Source organism: Acartia tonsa, chromosome 8, assembly GCF_053477335.1.
Source record: "Acartia tonsa isolate MP-2025a chromosome 8, ASM5347733v1, whole genome shotgun sequence".
Taxonomy (NCBI): Eukaryota; Metazoa; Arthropoda; class Copepoda; order Calanoida; family Acartiidae; genus Acartia; species Acartia tonsa.
In genome coordinates this window covers 30,087,077-30,107,083 of record NC_137267.1, presented here as the reverse complement: position 1 = coordinate 30,107,083, position 20,007 = coordinate 30,087,077, and the positions used below count along the sequence as shown (strand labels likewise).

The following is a 20,007-nucleotide window of genomic DNA, read 5'->3' as shown; positions in this document are numbered from 1 at the left end:
TATTTATTAGTGCAACTACTTTACTAGTGCTACATTAGAATAAGTAATGTAATTGTATAAACTACGCTTTGTGTAGAAATCGCATCGTATTATAGACAGCTTCCTTTGACTGCTCGTGGCTTACAAAACTGGTCATAGAATTTTAATTGTAATGGAAATTTGTCTGTAATAACATGCTGTACATGTTTTTTTCAGTATTGCTGAAAACCGGTTCTAATCCAGCGGATATTATTTGGATACTGGAAAAAGAATTAAGATATATGAATATATGAATATATATCCTTGTCCTAACTACACATATATACACTATCTGTCTCTGAGTATAAATCAAACCCTATAGTCAAGTATTTTTATAGCAACTCTACTCTAGATCATGCATAAGCACGCTAAAAAATAATGCCCCTTTAGGCCCAAGGAGCATTTAAGAGGGGGGGGGGGTGTATAGTAACCCCACCACCTTGTATTTTGTTGAAAATCAAAATAAAAAAATATCTTAAAGTTGTGGAAGGAGGTGGTTAGGTTTTATGGTGATTTTCTCAAAAGCGTGGAGGTGCTCTCTCCCAAAAGAAAATGAAACCTTTCTGGGACCAATGTGGAACATACTGTAAAGGAGCACCCTTTAGTAAATAGAGAGATAATATTGTATAAACATAACCTACCACTTTCAAAATCTTATGATACCTTAATCAATAATTAACGTAACACAAACGCCCAAAGAGTATCCTATGATTTTGTTTATTACTTAAACCTATATCTTTCCTTTTAAACATACATTTAGAGCTTCGCTTTTATGTAAAGTTAACTTCCTTGTTTTATATTTTGCTCATGATTTTATGTGTATGTGTTAGGAGTATGTTTTTACAATGTAGTCACGTGACAATATTGTGTGCATGTATTTAATAGGGATCTTAGGGGATTAGACATTATAGATAAAATACAGTCCAATGTCCCCACAATCCCTGAATCTTACTCCTAATTGGCATAGTTGTCACGCGTCTGACGTATCAGATGTAGGAACCATTTTACAAGTCTTTTTATAAGGACTTTTTAAGCTGAGATTTGAACATATCACTTTTCGTTGTAATAACTTATTCCATATTTAAAGTTTGGTAGAATTGTGCCAACACATTTGAGCCTACCAAAAACCTCCCATTGTGAAACGAGCGTATTTGTCAATTTTTTACTGGTTCTACGTAGGATATTGGAGTTTATGAATCCGTCCATCCATCTATCTGCCTATCTCTATGTTAATCTATTTATAATCTTCTGGCGGCTGCGTTCTTTGAAACCACGGAAGGGAGGGCGATAAAATAGCTTAAATTCATTCCTAGCCTTAAATTTAAAAAAGAATATATTAAAACAATTTTGGGACACATGTAAAGCTTTCCTAGAATCGATAACTCTATAGCTCAAGTGTTTAACAGACAAACATACATCTTCTTATTACTTTAAATAATGAGGATATATTTGACTCTAAAGGTATTTTACAATCCATCCACCCATTTATCTACCCATCTATTTATCTATCTATCCATCCATCCATAAAGCTATCCATCTACATGTATATTATTTATCTAAATGTTAATATGCAACCCTATACCTATCTAAGAATATGTGAATGCGTCTATCCCTCAATCTATATATGTATATAAATTTTTACATCTTGACTAATATTTATCTATCTGTCTATATATATGTTAATCTGTTAGAAATAAGCTATTTTGTATACAGCACTTTTTAAAAAAATTTATGAGGGTAAAGATCTCGAAAACTGCTTGCCTAAATGGGTTGTACTTTTTAGGGCAAGTAATAAATATCTTTGGGTGGTTTTGAGCTATTTCCTGACCTAACCCTCTAGTCTAGATGCGAAGCAACTAGTTTCAGTATAAAGTATACACGTACGCATATAGAATAACGGCCAAAAAAACCTACTTTGTATATTTATGATTTTAATAGGCAAAACCAAGGATGCGTACATCCAATAGAAACAAATATTTTTCTTTAAAAATTCAAAAAACAAAAGACATAATCGCATTTCTTTATAGTGGACATGAATGACATATTAGCTATATGCAATAAAAAGATTTACATTTTGCCTTCGAAATTCACATTAACACAAAGAAGTTCGAATCTTGCAACACGCGCAATTATCTTATATGCACCACAGACCGACATGTAAGAATTCCAAAGCAGCCTTGCTACAAAACGAAAAATGCCTACGCTAGATGAAATCAAAAATCGCTTAGAACAAATATGGCCATTTCTTTCTTTCTTGTTCGATAACATAACTTTTCAATGTAAATACCTGCACGGACAGTGACAAACATTAGAATACATTAACCAGCGACGCTGTAATCGCATACACTTGTTTTCGCGGAAATGTGTGTGGTTCGAACCTAGTCATAAAACATTCTTACTTAATACTGCTATGTTAGCAGATACACACTTCTAGTCGACAATGTCTTGGCTTGTCTACAGGCGTATTTTTTGCTATGCAGAGTTAGAAAACCTAGACAATTTTGAATAGCTTAGTATTGTTGCGCTACTAATGGGCATTACTTTTCTTGTCAGAATATGTTGCTTTTGCCTATTGTCATTTATATACCAGGGATTTAAAGTGATAAGGCCTTTCAACAACAAAAATTATTGAAGTTGTAATTAAATAAGTTTTGAACCAACCAATCAAGATTTTATAAAGGTACTCGAAGTTATTATGCCAATAAATGAGATGGCGTGTCGTTAAACTTCGGGTACAAGTATAATTTAGAGTCCAAAATCCACTACCTCCCTGGTTTAGATCATATTTTGGTTAGTTTCTTTGTTTTGATGAATATTTGTATGGCGATAAACATCTTTTCTATATATGTATGCGGACCAGAGTGAGGCTTATGAAATTAAGATCAATATAATGGAAATGTTCCAGTTCGAATCTCGGATTAAAATGATTTTGTATCTAGTATACCAAAAACTAGACTGAGATAAAGAATATACATGCTGAATTTTTTTAATTTCATGGAATATTATATTGAATAACAGATAGACCTTTAACCCAAAATAATAATTAAGTTTCTATGATCTGTATTATTCTATATAGTTTTAAATGTAATATTTTCGAAAGAATACATTTTAAATTAAAATGTTTGTGATTTTGATGGAACATCGTCTCTTTGTTATATATCATCTTTAAGTAGTTAAAATGTAGATTTCACAGATATATTTTATCAGATTTCAAAACAAATTCTTTTAAGATTCTTTGTTTAATATTTAATTTGTTTAAGATAAAATAAAATTTATTTAATTGTAGAAAAAACACTTTGATTTTCTTATAATGAAATAACTTTTTCTCAGTAAAAGATAAGGTACACATAGAATAGCTATTTTTCGCATTGTATTAAAGACAGCTTCCTGCAGATATTAGAATTAAAATAAATCTAAGATTAAAACCTGGTTTGTTCGTCCCGAGAGGCCTTAGGACAAAACTGAAACTTATTTTTCAGATTTTTATTTTAATATTCGTGGAAAATTTCTGTAATACGATACTAAACAATATTTTTCAGTATGGCTTAGAATCGGTTCTAATCCAGCAGATATTAATACTGGAAAAAATTATTTTGCCACAAAAAATGAATTTTGAAAATCAATTGTTAGCAAATTTTGCAATTAATTTTCTAATACTAATTTGTATATTTTCAGAGCCCCCAATCGCCACAGTTCGTTTCTCAGCAGCAGTTTGGCCAGCCGCCATTCAGAGGACAACAGCAGCAGAACACTGCAGCCGCCGCAGCTCCCGCATTTTCTAATGACTTTAGAATCACCAGGTTTCCCGGACAGGTGAGCTTTTTTTCAAGAAGGGAAATCCAATAGATTTATTACCATAGATGGCTAATTTGACATCATTTTCCGTCCAACCTAAAAATGAATTTGTTTTTTTTTGTTAACTTTTAACATAACCTGGGAATATTTAGGACAAAGTAATTTCCTCAAGCAAAGCTTTATTCAAAGAAATGTAAATGGTTTTAATTTGAAATTCAAAATAAATACTTTTTAAAGCTTTTTTATTCTTAATGAGACTTATGTCGAAAAAAAATCAAAAAATTTAAATTTGCTTAAAACAGCCTAAATGGTGTTTTTTTTTATTTAATTCACAAAGGAAAATTATATTTTAGAATACTTGATATCTTTTAAAAACACATTTTTGGAGATAATCAACTTAAATTAAAGTTGTTAAAACTGCTTTCTAAATGCTCTTTTGCAGTAAAAAAAAGTCCACCTGATTTGTTAAATGTCATCTGTAACCTTTAAATAAACTGGAAAAAGTAGGAAAATCTTACTTGTAATTACATTGAAAACTTGATTAAAACATCATAAAAGAAATGAAATAAGGATTCAAAAAATAACCTCATTTTTTCAATAATCAAATTTTAAAGACTTTAGCAGTGTCTCCCATTATTAAAAAAAAGTAAGCGCCATGACTAGCCCCTAAAGTAACCTTACGAAAGCATAACAAAGTTTTAAGTATGTGCTCGGTGTTATAAGCACAGTTTGTATGTTGATTAACTCCACAAGGACATTACTTTGCTTGTTGTTTTTTCTTACGTTGATTTCATATTTTAAAATTTTTTCGAGCATCATATTTCCAATATTTGGTTAGTTTTAATGTCTTTTTGATTAAATAAAGAACAAGAAATACTTGAAAATTGTCATTATGCATTATTGCACTTAACGTACTTTTAATTAATTATGGTTTACTTTTATTTGTGACATTTACATTAATTTTATTATTTTTTTGGTTATTTAACTAGTAATATTTGTTTGTTGATATGTAAATCACATATAGAATTTTTTTTAAAAATTTTAGCAATCATAAATTTATTAAAGCTTTGAATGGAGGGGGGGGGGTAACATTTATAAGCCCAAACTACACAATACATTACTGAAATAAAATGTCAAAAGCAGGGCTCGGCAACCGATCATTAGCAACCTGTAAACCGAAGACATCTGGATGGTTATACCTGTTCGTAAAATGATAATTTTAGTATCCTAATGGAGTTTAATTGACGGCTTATACTGCCGAGCCCTAGCCAAAAGTTGTCTTATATCATTAAGACAGAATCTTGAAAGTCACTTTTAAAAGGTCTTAACAATTAGGTTGCAAGAATATAAAACAATAAAACAGCAATTAGACGTCGATTTTTATTATTTTCAAACCTCAGTCTATAAATTAACAACCATTAAAGCGAAGCTCTAAAATCAGAAGGAATAATTCTTGTAGCGTGTCAGAACATTAATTTGTAAGTTTAAACAAAATTGAACACACATTTGCAATACAAAATACAGTAAAAGGACATACTTTCATTTTTAGGATTTCATTATAGAGATGCATCGCTTTTAATATTGTACCTTGTTGTCCTAGTACATAAGCTGTTTATTTATTAATTCAATATCAGTATTCAATTTTGCAATATAAGATTTTTAAGAATTGTGAAAATTAACGTCTTAATATTCCTTTGCAATCATTCCAACGGCAACATCTTTTAATATGCATCTCTGTCAGGGATACAGAGATAGCTAATTTGGAGATAAATTAATCATATCACTATTTCCTAAATGTATCATCAAATAATTACCTTGGCAAAACCATACATATCCTATTATATTAAGCAATATGCTTTTTTTTGTCTGTAGCGATGGATCTCGCTAACCGCTGAACCGATATGGTTCTCCTTTAAAACGAATCTTCTTATGGATCATTGCAGGGTTTTAAACTATTTTTTGGGAAGGATATCTCCACCCTTCTAAAAAAGACCCCCCCCCCCTCCCTAAAAGTTCATTGGAGAAATATCGTTTAGTTTGCATTAGAATAGCGCAAAAATTATATTCCATGACATTTCCCCTTGTCCCTGATCACCGTTGTTTTATAATGGAATAATAATTGAGGTAGACAATTTAAAACACATTCAAATGGACAAGACCTAAAAATTGGATTGAGAAACAAAGAATTTTTGAATATTAATGGAATACCTATATACAGCAGAATTTTAAGGGATAAGACAAAGGTCGATAATGGATGTACATTCCTAATGATTATGAACAAATTTTCTCCTTTTGTAGATTATTTGAATTCTAAAGTTATTGGTGAAAAGTTTGGAAACAAGTTTAAACCACCTAATTAAGATTTGACAAAATTATCCAAAGCCAACGAATAAAAGAATGTTCATAAAACTTAAAATAGCAGGGAACACAAAGATTTGAAAGAAAAAAAACACCAAAAAGTCGTTTAAGAGCTTTATTAAAGCCAAACTTCTTGACATTTACTTTTATTATAGGGTGCTGTGACGTCTGAGCAGCAGTTCTCATTTGTACCTCAACAACCGGCCACACCCCAGCAGCAGCCGGCCGGCACGCCGCCATTCATCACACAACAACAACAGCAAAACCGGTTCCAGAGTCAGGTACAATGATATTTCTTTCAAAGATGTAAATTAACTGGGAATGCGTTGTACTGTACCCAATGTTTTATAAACGCATTCCTTGGCTTTAAAATTTTGGGTACTCTCGATTGGTTATTAAAAATAAGCAGTGTTTAAACTTTTTCACCAACAACTTTCAAAGCATTGGAAAATAATTTCCCGTCTATTAAGTATTGAGAAAGACAAAACTACATAACTTTTGTGTCACTTTTGAGGAAGACAATTCCCTTTTCTCCCATCTCTTTTGAAGAGATTTTCTTGCACCCTTCCCTTTTTCTTTTCCGAAAGGTATATGACGTCACAGGAATCGTCTTCCTCAAAAGTGACACAAAAGTTATGTAGTTTAGTCTTTCTCTCAGTATTAGACAAATAAGTAGGTTGTATTTTTTGCCTTTTTTTGTATGTATATTTTCGCCTTTTTACTTCGGATTTTTTTTAGATTGTAAGTTTCAAAGATTGATAGTTTTAGATTGTAAGTTTCAAAGATAAATTTTTCAAGTTCCATGAAGTTTGTATGTCTTTTGACATATTTCAAATCTAGGTACCCCCCAGCAGATTCCAGACCGGATTCTCCAGCGGGCCCGGCAGTTTTCAGTCTTCACCGTCATTCGGCGGCGGCGTACCAACCAGCTTCCCACAGACCGGCGGCAGCATTAGGTAGGCGGAGTTCAAAATTTTGACACACATATTTTTATTTAAACTTTTAAAAAAATATTAAATAGTATTAATAGATAAATAAACCTTTAAAACATACTAACCGCATGCCTGTTTAAAAAAAAATTAATCTTTTTGTAACACACTGTTGTACATATTTAGTATGTTAATTACCTTTTTTATACAAAAAAAAAACTATTTTGCAAATCATGAAATTAGCAAGCAGTGTTATAAATGGATTTTTTTGTGAAAATTGGATAGAAGCGTTTAGACAATTATAGAACATGAGTTAGCTTAATCTTTTGTAAAATTGTCTCTTTTTCTTTGAATTTAGTTGCACCGGTATTCTTTACAATTAATCTTAAGTAATTTAGATTTAAAGAATATGTTTGTTTGCCTTTTTATAATCATAAATAGCGACTTCACTTCTAGGGATCTCTAGGGGCATCTGAGGGAAGGGTAAAGTCGAATCTCAACTTTTAAAGCCAAAAAAGATTTTAAGATGTTTTTTTCTAGAACGATTTATGCTTGAAGGGTATAAGTACTAGGGTTGGGCCGGATATCCGGTGAGGCCGGATATCCGGCCATTTTCAATATCCGGCCGGATACCGGATATTGAAACTAACCGGCCGGATATCCGGCGATATAATATTTTATATTTTACAACAAAAATTTTCGCTTTTTTAATTATAAATGGCTGTAATTTTCTCATTATTTAAGCTAGAAGAACAATTTTTTCTGAATTTGTTTATCTTTATGTAAATTTTATATTAGAAATCTCAATACATAAAATAAATTTTGGCGGGGGCAGCAGTACTTGGCAGCTGCCAGCTGCAAACTGGCGGTCGGCAGGTAAACAGAAACGGATTTTATGAAATTGTAATATGTCATGAAGACATATATAAAGCCTAAGTTTAAAATTTGAAGTCTCCAAGTCAAAAATTGCTGTCACAGGAACCGTTTAAAGATTTCTGGAGACCTGGAGGTTCAGGACTTGCAGGACTATACCTGGAACCTGAAATCGACTTGAACACCTATATTTCATATGAGGATGTACGACTATAGAATATTTAAGTATTTGATAACATGAAATGCTTTGTTTAAGTAAAAAAAATGTTTTTACTTTTTACCTGAATTACCTTGCCAGGTTTGCTGGCATCCTGTGCCCGTCAGGAAGGAGGTATTCAAAAAATTCCAACTCTCAGTTATGTGTCATACCCATATTTCAAAAGTCACTTAGTTATAGCCTTCGACCTTTTATACACAGAAAATGCACAGGGGGTGGGCATGCATACAATGCCACCTCCCCGCCCATCCTCCAACAGGGGTTAATATTACAGATTGAGGGTAGAAATAGTTTATTAGATTAATTGCTTAGAAGATAGATCATTTAATAGTTACATAATTTTTATGTTTTAACCTGAATCCTTATAATAAAGTAACAGGATGTCTATCTGTTTGTCTGTACTGAAGGATCTCGCTAACCGCTGAACCAATCGGGTTCTCCTTTATAAGGTAGCTTCTCACAGGCCCTGGGAAGGTTTAAAACTATTTTGGGGAAGGGTAGCACCACTCTCCCAAGAGAAATCGCCCCTAGAAAAAAAACTCCAAAGAAATATTTTTATTTAATTTTTCAACTAAATATAAAGATAAGGAATATGGGGGCGTCAGCTCCCCCTAAAAAAATTCCACCCCCCAAATTTTTTTTTCTTTCTTAAATCTGAAATACAAAAAAATGGTTATCAAATTCAACTCCCCCCCCCCTCAAGTGCCCCTAGAGGCCTCTAAGGGCGTAGCCGCCAGTTTTATATAATGAGACGCCAGTAATTTGGCCGGTTATCCGGCCGGATATCCGGTAGCATGCCGGTTTTCCGGCGTTGGCCGGATATCCGGCCGGATACCGGATATCCGGTATTCGGTATCCGGTATCCGGCCAAAAAACTATCCGGCCCAACCCTAATACGTACTATAACTATAAAAATTATATGGACCTATAATGAGCTTCACTGTGAAGGAGAACCATATTTGTTCAGACGCACAGAAAGACATTCTGTTACTTATATATGTAAATTAATTTTTTTTTAATTTATTTTCTCTATTTGTAAGCAAGATAGCTGGATATGTAGAGTTTTAAAGAAAGTATATAATTTCTAAAGTTTTAGGTTATTCGAATCAGACGTTTAGTATTTATTGCCTCCATCCTCCACTCCCCCCCCCCCCCCTGTTTTTCTATTAATTAAAATCACTGAATATAATTCCTTATTTTTTAAACTTTCATAGATATATGGGATTTTAAGAAAATTAGGTACACCTAATAGGTTCACTTTTTTGCAGATATGTAATCCTATAAATATTTTGACATATATATTTTCTTCAACTTTTGTACCGATTATAATTTTCTTTCGGATACAACAACAGTATTTATCTATAAGATAAGCTAAATTTTTCTTTAGAATGTATAGCCTTCCCCTTGGTTATACACCGTTAATAAGTAATACATGGCATGATTGATTTAAAGATATCATGATTCACAATTCATTAAAACTTATTTATTCAAAATTAAATATGTTTCATATAAATAGTATATTTTGATTTCGGTTTATCATACTACCTGCTTCGCAAATTACGGGAGGGATTTTATCCCACTTTTAGTTTTTGTTATGGAAAAATAGGTAGAAAACATTAAAGGTTTTTTTTGTAGGAATAGCCTAAAACTTGCCTAAAACATGTAATGTTTCATAATATCATTTCTAGTTTAACTGGGGAAAAAATCTATCTCAAAATATATTTATTTTATGATTGCTGTACTTAATGACTTAATTGTCCTTGTTATAAAATATATCAACCTTGATACACAATTAACCACGAATAATATTTTATGTAAATATTTGAAATTTTACCATGTTCTAAGGGATTAGTGTTAGATAGTAAAATTTACTTTTATGTAACTCGTAAAGTAGAGTGATGGGTAGTTTTTTTTTATCTATGCCTAACCCTGCGTGCCTATACCTGCGGTCTTAAAACCCTTTACCCAATATAACCTGACCTAAACTTAGCTAAAGTAAAACATAAACAAACAAAAACTAAACCGTAGATCTTCCAAAACAAGACCTATAATAGGTCAAAGGACAGGAAAATAAAATAATCTTTCCCTCAATTGTAATGTGTTAAATTTCTTTTCTGGTGTGAAAGAAATGACTATAGATTATATTTCAAACATTTGCCATTTTTAACCTTTTTTTTATTTTAAATATTTTATCCTATTTATTCCAGAGTCAAAAAATTAATTCAGCCATTATCAATATTAGGTCTTTTCAATGTCATTTAGTTTTCAATTTGGTCGATTAGTCGAGTAGTCAGGAGTAACATTCAGAAAATTAGTAGTGCACCAATAACAAACTGCTTTTTGTAGATAATAAAGAACTTTTATTGTATAATTTAGGAATTATTAATATTACATAATATTGACATTTCAGTAAGATAGATTTTAATCGAAATGCCTAACGAGCACACAACTCTCATCCCCCTTGATGATAAGGAAGATAGTCTTTTAAGACCTCACCTGACTTCATGTAGAAAACAAACCCACCCCCATCCCCCGGCCCTCTAATTTTCAATTAATTTCAAAGTAGAGGTGAGTGGAGTTCTGTGATCGCTATGGACTGGAAAACTGACGATAGATATTTTTACTTTATTTTAAGTAATGCTCAGCCATCTAAAGAACCAACGAATTATTATATTTTTTTTACAATATCCTGTTTTGTGTTTTGCCCTCTTATTGGTTAATAAATTCGTTCTTGTTTGGTTTTTGATTATTAATTACCCTAAAATTGTTCTGTGTTTCAAAACAAAACAAAAATAGGCCTCAAATTCTAGACTTAAAAGATGGTTTTACCATAGAATACTTTAGAGTAACAACAAGTGGCTAAAATAAAAAAGTTATGTGTGTCCATGTATATTTGTCAGGTAAATGTGGTATTTCTGGGAATAAAAAACGGAGAAGGATGACCTCCTCAAAATCTTTTTAGGGGGTGTTGTCAACGTCACGTAACAACTAGTAGAGGGTACAAAAAAACATATTCTTAAAATAAACCAAATTTAATTTCAAAAGTTTTTAACGGTGATTTAATATTGATATTACTCGTTTATGTGTTTTTCATAAGTAAGCTACCTCGCCTTACATCTACAGGTATCTTTTTTTTCTTTGTCTTGCATTATTTTGTTCAATTTAGGGCCCAATAATTTTCAAATTGCCGTACATTAAATTGAGGCTTATATCCATTGAAGGGAGGGGTTATTGGACATTAAATTTTTACTTGTAACCAACGTTTTCTTGAAAATACTTTCTCTTATTTGTCAAATTTCAATTGGATGGTTCATACTTTTCTATCAATAATCTACAATGTAATCAATGTAATCTACAGAAATATTAATTTTGTTTAACGTTATTGGGTATGTATAATGTATATAAATGAATTGTCCATTATTTTATCCCTTTAAATTCCTGCTATTCAGAAATAGAGAAATGTTTTCAGCTATTTTAATCTTGTATTATGTGCAGTTTTAAATTATTTTGAACATATTGAGAAATATCCCATCTACACTTATTCTCAGGGATTAAAGGGGTATGACAAATAATAACTACAGCTAGATATATTTTGAACTTCCTCATTTATAATAAGGAAAATTTCTCCTTTTTTAGATTAAAAATATTGTCGGATATTAACAAATCAAGACTTTATGAGAGTCCCCAACGTTTAAAAGCCAACTAATGAGATAAAATGTTTATAAAACTTTGGTGACTAATATAATTTATTGAATTGTATTCTAACTTCTTCCACATTCTAAATTTTTTTTCAGAACATAATTTAAGAACGGCTTATATCAAAGAATTTAAATTCCTAGTTCTTGTTATTGTTCGCTACTTTAGATTCTTTGTTTTTATAAATTATGTATTTTAGAAAATAATCACGATTTTGAAGACAAAAGTATTTTAAAATATAAAATATTGATTGAAACATATTTTAGCCAAGGAATAAGATAACGTTATTGTACAACTTTGGGTACCAGTCTAATTACCAGTCCAATGTCCCCTTTCTCCTGCCGCAATAGAACTTCCAAGCTTTTGATATGTAGATAGATGCAGAGAGAGAGGGGACAATGGGCTGTTTATTACACTAGTCCCCAAAGTTTTTTAGTAACATTTAGATATTCGTAGACTTAACAACTTTGAGGACTTTTAATTGGTTGATTTATTAAGTTGAGTATTAACACGTTTCAACCACTAATTTTACAGAAGGTGTAATTATGTCTATCATCATTGGAGACGTACATCAATTTATCGGCCATTGTCTTATCCTTTAGATCCCTTAGATAGATAGAAGTATTTCAACATAAGCACACATATATTTTAAACTATTGAAAATCATCGTCCAAATGGCCTTTTTAGGTTTTAAAATTTATGAGTTTGCAATAGATAATATGTGTGTGCTATTGTTTTTAATGCATACTCATTTAACGGTGCTATGTCGAGAAAAATAGATTCTTAATATACATAGAGAGACTTGAGATGTTTTACTAGATATATGTTTTAAATAGTTCAGCTAGAAGAAGTTAGAATGGAAACATTTTTAATACTTTATGGGAATACTTTCGGATGCGCCCTTAGAGGCCTCTAGGGGCACTTAAGGGGGGAGGGTTGAAATCGAAAACCAAACTTTTATTTAAGTTTTAAAAAAAGTAAAAAAAATCGATGGGGTAATTTTTTCTAATGGCGATTTCTCTTGATAGCGATAACCTCCCTCAAAATAATTATAAACATTCCTAGAACCTACTAGATTTAGAAGCTATATTGTAAAGGAAAACCATATCGGTTCAGCGGTAAGCGAGATCCTTCGGTACAGACACGTACACGGAGAATGAGATACTGTTTCTTTATTATACGGATAAACTATTTTATTAGATATTGATCTAGTTATTTCTCAGCTTTAAAAATCCACAGCTACCTTCTAAAACATAGGAATGTTTGTTTTTGCAAAGATATATAATTTGTAAAGGGTAGGTAGATATTCTATTAAAAATCTATTTGGACCAGCCAAGATAGAGTACGCCCATGTAAAAGTCTTATTTACAACTAATATATAACACCTCATTGAAAATTAATTTAATAAACAATGTAACTGTATTTAGAAATTTAAACAAGCATGCTAAAAAAGTATAAAGAAGCTTTTTTATAGTGCCTATAAAAAAGACGTCATACTGGCCTACAATTGGTCAATTAGTATACTGGCCTGCCATTGGTAATTTAGTCTGTGTATTGGTCTATCACTTGTCATTTGTATTGCTTGACGTCATTTTTTATAGGGACTATAAAGAGCTTCATGAATAAATAGTTAGAAATATTATTTTCTGTGTTCTGATTTTAAAAAAATAATTTATATCTTAATTTTTTAGAAATTAGAAAAATATAACAGAAAATAAAATTCACTGTTAAAAAAATGCAAAAATATATATCTTATTTTAGCTACAATTTTATGTCTTTGAATTTTTTTTTGCATTTTTGTACAGTGCATGTGACTAAAAAACAACTAATCTTAGGTCAGGAAATTCTAACAGTGTTCCCACGGTGCCGGCAGTTACTAATTTTCAGCCATTTCGGTTAGTCCAACATACACATAAGCGCAGCTACTCTATAATCTTTAAATTGTTCGTCTGTTGGTCGTATAATTTGCCTATGATCAATTCCTGTGAATTTCTACAACGAATAATTGCTCAAAATTTGCTCATTTAGGGGCAAATATTTTCAAAAAAATTGTAAATATAATGAATTTATTGCAGCGTTTTGTACCGTTTTGTGTAAAAAAATAGAAAAACGGCCAAATAGTTTTTTTTTTTTCAGGAGACGTCTCCTTTTTATCTTTTTTAATTTGTTTTAAAAGGTTATCTATGTAACCAAAATTTAACAAACAAAAATACTAATAGCATGAATATAAAAATTACTAATTCTAATTTTGAATAGTGATTTTTTTAAACATATCTGACTAATTTTTATTATATTAGACTAAGTGAAGCAACTGATGTAAGAGGCATTCCAGAGGTAATTAATTTTCTTTTTAATTTAAAGATTTTGAAAATGCTAAATATATTATCATACTCAAGTATGAGCTTAGTAATTGGTACCATTAAAAAAGAATGATAGGAATATAAAATGCGTCTCAACATTTGCCAAGGATTTTCGCATAGAAATATAATTTGGTTTGTTAGAAGCACATCTATTCTATAATCAGGGTCAGTAAATATTTTAGAGTTTATCAATGCCTGTAAAAATTTATATTATCTGTCCTTTACATCTATAAAAAAAGATAGTTACTTATCTAAGACTTATTTAAAACTTTTAATGTTTTAGGACACTCGGAGCATTCTATCACGGCCCTCCATCCCCTTCCCACCGCCGCGTATAACCCTGGAGGATGTTGATCCAACACCATTCCAACAACAACAACAGTTTGCTGTCGACCAATTTCAACCACAGGGACATAGAAAAACTATAGATATCAAAATAGAATTTTTTTTGTCAATTTTCTAATTGTACTTATAAACATTGGCGTGTATAGATATACTAGTGACGAAAGCGGCCTTAGGCCGCCTTAGGGTCCGAGTTATTAGAAAAAAACAGAAGGACATTTCAAATTATAGAGTAGCTTCTCTACTAAAAAATATTTTAGCAGAAAATCTTACATGAACTTTATATGTCTGTCTGGTACACAATCAGAATCATGGTTTACTTTAAAATAAAAATAGAAAGCACATTTGTCTGTGAGGATTTCGCTGACTAAAAAGCATCATATATTCAATTATCTTTGTCAGTCCGTCCGTCCATTATGCTAAAGTTTTAATAATTAGATTTTATGGTTTTAGAGATGTATGTTTAAAGTTTACTGTATATATTTCTATTGAAATCTAATGTTTTAACCACATTGTCTATCTTATTAGATTTTTATTAACTTCACAAAGTTTATGGATGTTATCATATGTTTCTTTGTACTCTAATTGAAATGTCTGTCTGTCAGTAAGAAACCGTAAAGGAGTAAACGTGAATTTCTCTTCAGTTATTAAAGATAAATGGCTGGAATTAAAAAAACATCTCCATACTGATGAACATCCAGTATATAACTTACTTTGTCCGTCCGTCTGTTGGAAAGCTTTGATATGCATCTACTATCAAAGATATTGTATAAATCTATTGTAAACCTTTCCATGTTTTTTAGCTTTACTAAAAACTTATAAATAATGTCATCCTTGTTAAGCTTTAAAATTTCTTAGAAATTCTTATAATTAATCAAGAGTAGAGGCACATAAAGTGTAAACCTCGGTGGTTTAGAACCCCTTGCAAGAATTAGGCTTATGGGAAAAACCTATCCCTTCTAATTTACAATTTATCTATAATACAAAGTAGAACGATGTATGTCTGTTTGTAGCGAAGGATCTCGCTAACCGCTGAACCGATCGGGTTCTCTTTTACAGGTCCCGGGAAGGTTTATATCTATTTTCTTGGAAGTGTATTTTCAATGCTTGATATGTACTCGATATGGGAAAGCACCCTAAACCTCACTTGCTTAATTATTATTAAATATATTTTTTACGCGAAGCACCTCTATAATTAGAAATGTCCGTCTGAGGGTAAAACATAATTCTTCATCTGCTATCAAAGATAGACGGCTTTAATTTTAAATTAAAAATGTATTTTTTTCCTTTATATGCCGTCGGTCTGTCAGTATAGCTTTTAGTATTTCCAGGGAAGACTTTATTATCTTATCTCCTATTCAAGTTTTGTATGATTTACAACATACAACATTAAATAACTAATAAAAATATTTTTATTTGTAAATATATTGTCAATTTGATTTCAATGTCTCATTCTTAATATCTAATCTACTTAACTGATTGGGTTCTCTATTTTATATGAACTTAACATCGGTCCCGTGATGGTTTTAGGCTATTTAATTTTTAGATTTAAGTCTTGGGATGGGTTTAAGCTTTTTCTCTAGTCCGTAGATAATAAAGGGGCAAACGCTAATAATATATAAAGTTTTTTTGTCTGAAGGTTAAAATCTCGATAACTACTAAAGCGATTGGGTTCTCAATTTTAGGTAAGCTTCAAATAGGTCCCATGAGGGCATTAGGCTATTTCATTTTTAAATGGTTTTAAGCTATTTTTTCTAGCCTGTTTCTGCCCCTTTAATTACAGAGCCCCTGGATGCTAGGTACGCATCCGCTAGGTATGCATTTTTTTATTCAGAATTTAAATAATATGGATTTTGATAAAATTTCCCTGACATTTCCTATGCCCTTTTTTTTTGGGGGGGGGGGGGTCACTGTATATTCACAGGGGAAATATTAGAAAATAAATATAAATATATTAACTTGCATATAAAGATTACTTCAAGTTCAACTACTTATGTTAGAATTTCTGTCCGGCTGATTTTAGTTATTTATTCTATAATAAAAGCCTTTGATACTATGAACGTAATAACATTCTGCCTTAGCGTTTTCTTTTTTTTAAAACCTCTCTCTCACACTTGCTTTTTCTTCCATTTTTCTTTGTTTGATCTTCAGATACGTATTTATAATAATGTTTTTTTCATTCTTTCAAAAATGCAATATGAATTATGGAATTTATTTTCCAATATATATTTTTTTATATAACCGTCACGAAAGGGTTAAAATGTTTTTAATTTTTGTTTGTAAATCTGAACACATTAAAAGTGGCGCTAGAATCAATTTATTTTAAAACTAAGTTTTCGTAAATTTACTATATTATGAATTTAAATTTTCTGTTTTAAGAATAGTAATTAAATACTTCAGCATAATGTAAATAGCAACATGAAATAAAAAAGATGAATTTATTCTTAATAAAGTAAAATATTGGGTCGTATTGTTCTGGGCAATGAGAGTTTATTATGGATTATTGGAGCACTATGAGTTTTACACATTTATTTCTTGGAAGACTTGAGCTCATATATAGACATTTATTTCCTATATCACGCTTGGTTTTTTATTAAATGAATAAGTTAGGGTACAATGTTTGGCACTTTCGATATAAGTAAATGATAATAAAAAACCCATAGAATGCGATAATAACTTCAGAAAAATCGAAGAAAATAGTTTTAATACTTAATTAACGTTTTTAAGTTTTTCTTCAAAAAGTTTAGATAAGATGCCTTTAAAAGTCGTCTATGATTTTGTCAGGGATAAAAATGTAACTCTAAAATAAGAATTACAACATATTTTTTCAATTAGTACAAAGTAAAATTTTGAACATTTTATTGATCAGTATATTTTTTAAAATGTGAAGTAGAAACCTGAATATTTTATCATGAAAATTGTGTTATGATTTGATTGTCTGCTAGATTACAAGAAAAAAGATACTGACAGTACTTGTTGGTTCTTTAAAAATAATTAGGTAGATTACTTTCAGAACCCCTCTTTTCGCAACGTTATTTCAATAGAACAGAGCCGTAGTCTTAGTGTACTCAATATCTAGACAGCCAACCATTGTTTTAGAATTGTTCAATTTTTTTAACTTCTGATAAAAACAGAATTAATGGTATTTTTGTAAATATTATACCTCCAAGAAATGGCTATACTTCCCAATCATATGTTGTGTGATATTTAAGAGGAATTATTTTGATATAATGTCATTAAAATATTCGTTGAAAAAAGTGCTATTCTAGCTTATACTTTACATTTTAATGTGTATGATAATTCAAATAAAAGATAATGAAGATTTATATTATATTTAATTGTTATAATTATAAAGAAAAACCTGGAAACAGTAAAAAACTGACTTTATTTTATTGACGTAGGGAAAATTTTGTCAAATATTTGAATAAAAAAACAATACAAAACAAAATAAATTATTTTTAATATAGTCACAAAAAGGCTTAATGAGTTTAGGAAATATTTCATTCAATAATCATGTCATTTAAACTCTATCACACAGAATACAGTGTAAAAAGATGTTCTCGTTTTAATTTTAAGTAATTTCAAATTCATTTTAATACCTTTTAATGATTTATTTTTTGAAACATCTTTTTATAAAATGTTATTGATTTTTGAAGTTATATGTTAAAATGTTTTTAAATTTTGTTAACATTTTGTTTTAAATGTAGAAAATTGGTAATTCTAAACATCCAAAAAATGATTTTATTAAATTTTCATCACTTAAATTGCATGTTTGATGAAATTTTCAACTGATAATTCAAGAAAAATCGTTTAAGTTTTATTATATTTTACTTTGAAATGTTAAAAAAATATAATTATTGTCAAAAATGTGGAAGTTATACTTTCCTCAAAAAAAGACCTAAAACATGCAAATTAACACGTGTAATGAGATTTTTTTTCTTTCAGGTTTAATTTTAAGTAATTATTGATATTTTTTGTAAAAAGGATTTTATATAAAAAGTTTTAAAACTCGAGTTATGTAGTGGTTCTAAAAAAGGTTGCGAATTTATGCAATTTTCTTGCAAAAAAAATTTTCTAGGATTTTAAAAAAAGCAAAGGGTGTTATTAGACGTACTTACAGATACAATTGCAAAGTCATTTTGGCCAAACACTAAAATAAAGTTTTGACATCTGAGGGTCCAACCGTGATATAGATCTGACATGGATCTTGAAGCAATAATGCAGGCCGTTTTGTAAATGTTAAAAATTGGAAGAATCTATTAAATAAAAGTTATCGCAAATATACTTAGTAAATAATACTAGCCTACAGCTCACGTTGTTCACTGGTCTGTAATGTTCTTGAGAATATTAAATATCCGTACTGGAAAGGTAGAAGGCTGATGCAAATATTAAGGTATAAAATCCGATGTATTAAGAATTTGTAGAGGGCCCGATCTTTCAGGGTTAAGACAGAAGGCTTATTTTATGTTTGCTGACCAATGCATATATACTCTAAGAATAATATTGTCTTTCGGTCTATCGGTAATGCTCTTAAATAATTTTCCCAGCTTTTATCGAAGATATTTTTTGTGTAAAGATTCAAATACCACTAAGTATCATTACTCAGTATGTCTGTCTTTTGTGCATCCTTTTTGCTTTCATTTGCTTTGCCTTTTTTTTAATTCAAGAGCTTCTATAGTTATGGATTTTGTTATCCTTATTTATCTGTTAAATATTAGTAGCGAAGTCAATAAATTTATATTTAAAAAGTTTTACTTTCTGTCTTAAGTGCTCTGAAATAAATAAAATTACTGTAGGAGAAATGTTTATTTTCCCTTCTGCTATTTAATATAGAAGGTTTAATTTTTTGGAAAGCAATGCACTTCTGTCCGCCTATAGCTAAAATATTTGTTTTGGATTACATTTTTTATCAAGATTATAATGGAACATTTGCAAAATTCATTTTCCGCTGTTATTTAGTAGCGAATCTCATTTCTAATTCAAAATGTCTGTCCATTCGTCTGTTGGCTAGGATTAGGGGAAAATGTGATTTTCTCATTTACTAATCAATGGCCGAAAAATTGTGTAAATATTCCCAACATAGCTTGCCAGTATGGACCTCATTTATTGGTCAGTTTGAAAAGGGATTGTATAATGTTAATGATCTATTTCTTGTTAAAAGCAAAACTTTTCTACAGTGGGGGTTGGTCTGTCCATCCGAATATCCCTAACAGATAATTCTGATTGTTAATTTAGGCATATTAGAATTGTCCTATTGAATTCAAACTCGACAATAAAATTTTTGAAACTGTTATGTCCTTCAATGAAGTCAAAGTCAAAATCTTTATTTTTTTTCCATTGCTTTACATAGCTGCTCTATCACGTTAGTATGTCCAAATAAAATATCTTGTATTTAAGCTATTTAATGATATATTTACTC

General features: G+C 30.4%; 1 protein-coding gene across 1 annotated transcript in view; it reads left to right on the top strand.

Moving 5' to 3' along the window:
- LOC145326561 (uncharacterized) overlaps nucleotides 1–20,007 on the top strand; it is a 148,132-nt gene that overhangs the window by 103,947 nt on the left and 24,178 nt on the right. Inside the window, exons 3-8 of the mRNA XM_080169931.1 lie at nucleotides 3,694–3,831; nucleotides 6,327–6,452; nucleotides 7,012–7,127; nucleotides 13,722–13,781; nucleotides 14,184–14,220; nucleotides 14,530–14,656. Coding sequence (XP_080026057.1) covers nucleotides 3,694–3,831; nucleotides 6,327–6,452; nucleotides 7,012–7,127; nucleotides 13,722–13,781; nucleotides 14,184–14,220; nucleotides 14,530–14,656 — 604 coding nt within the window. The remainder of the gene's footprint in view (nucleotides 1–3,693; nucleotides 3,832–6,326; nucleotides 6,453–7,011; nucleotides 7,128–13,721; nucleotides 13,782–14,183; nucleotides 14,221–14,529; nucleotides 14,657–20,007) is intronic.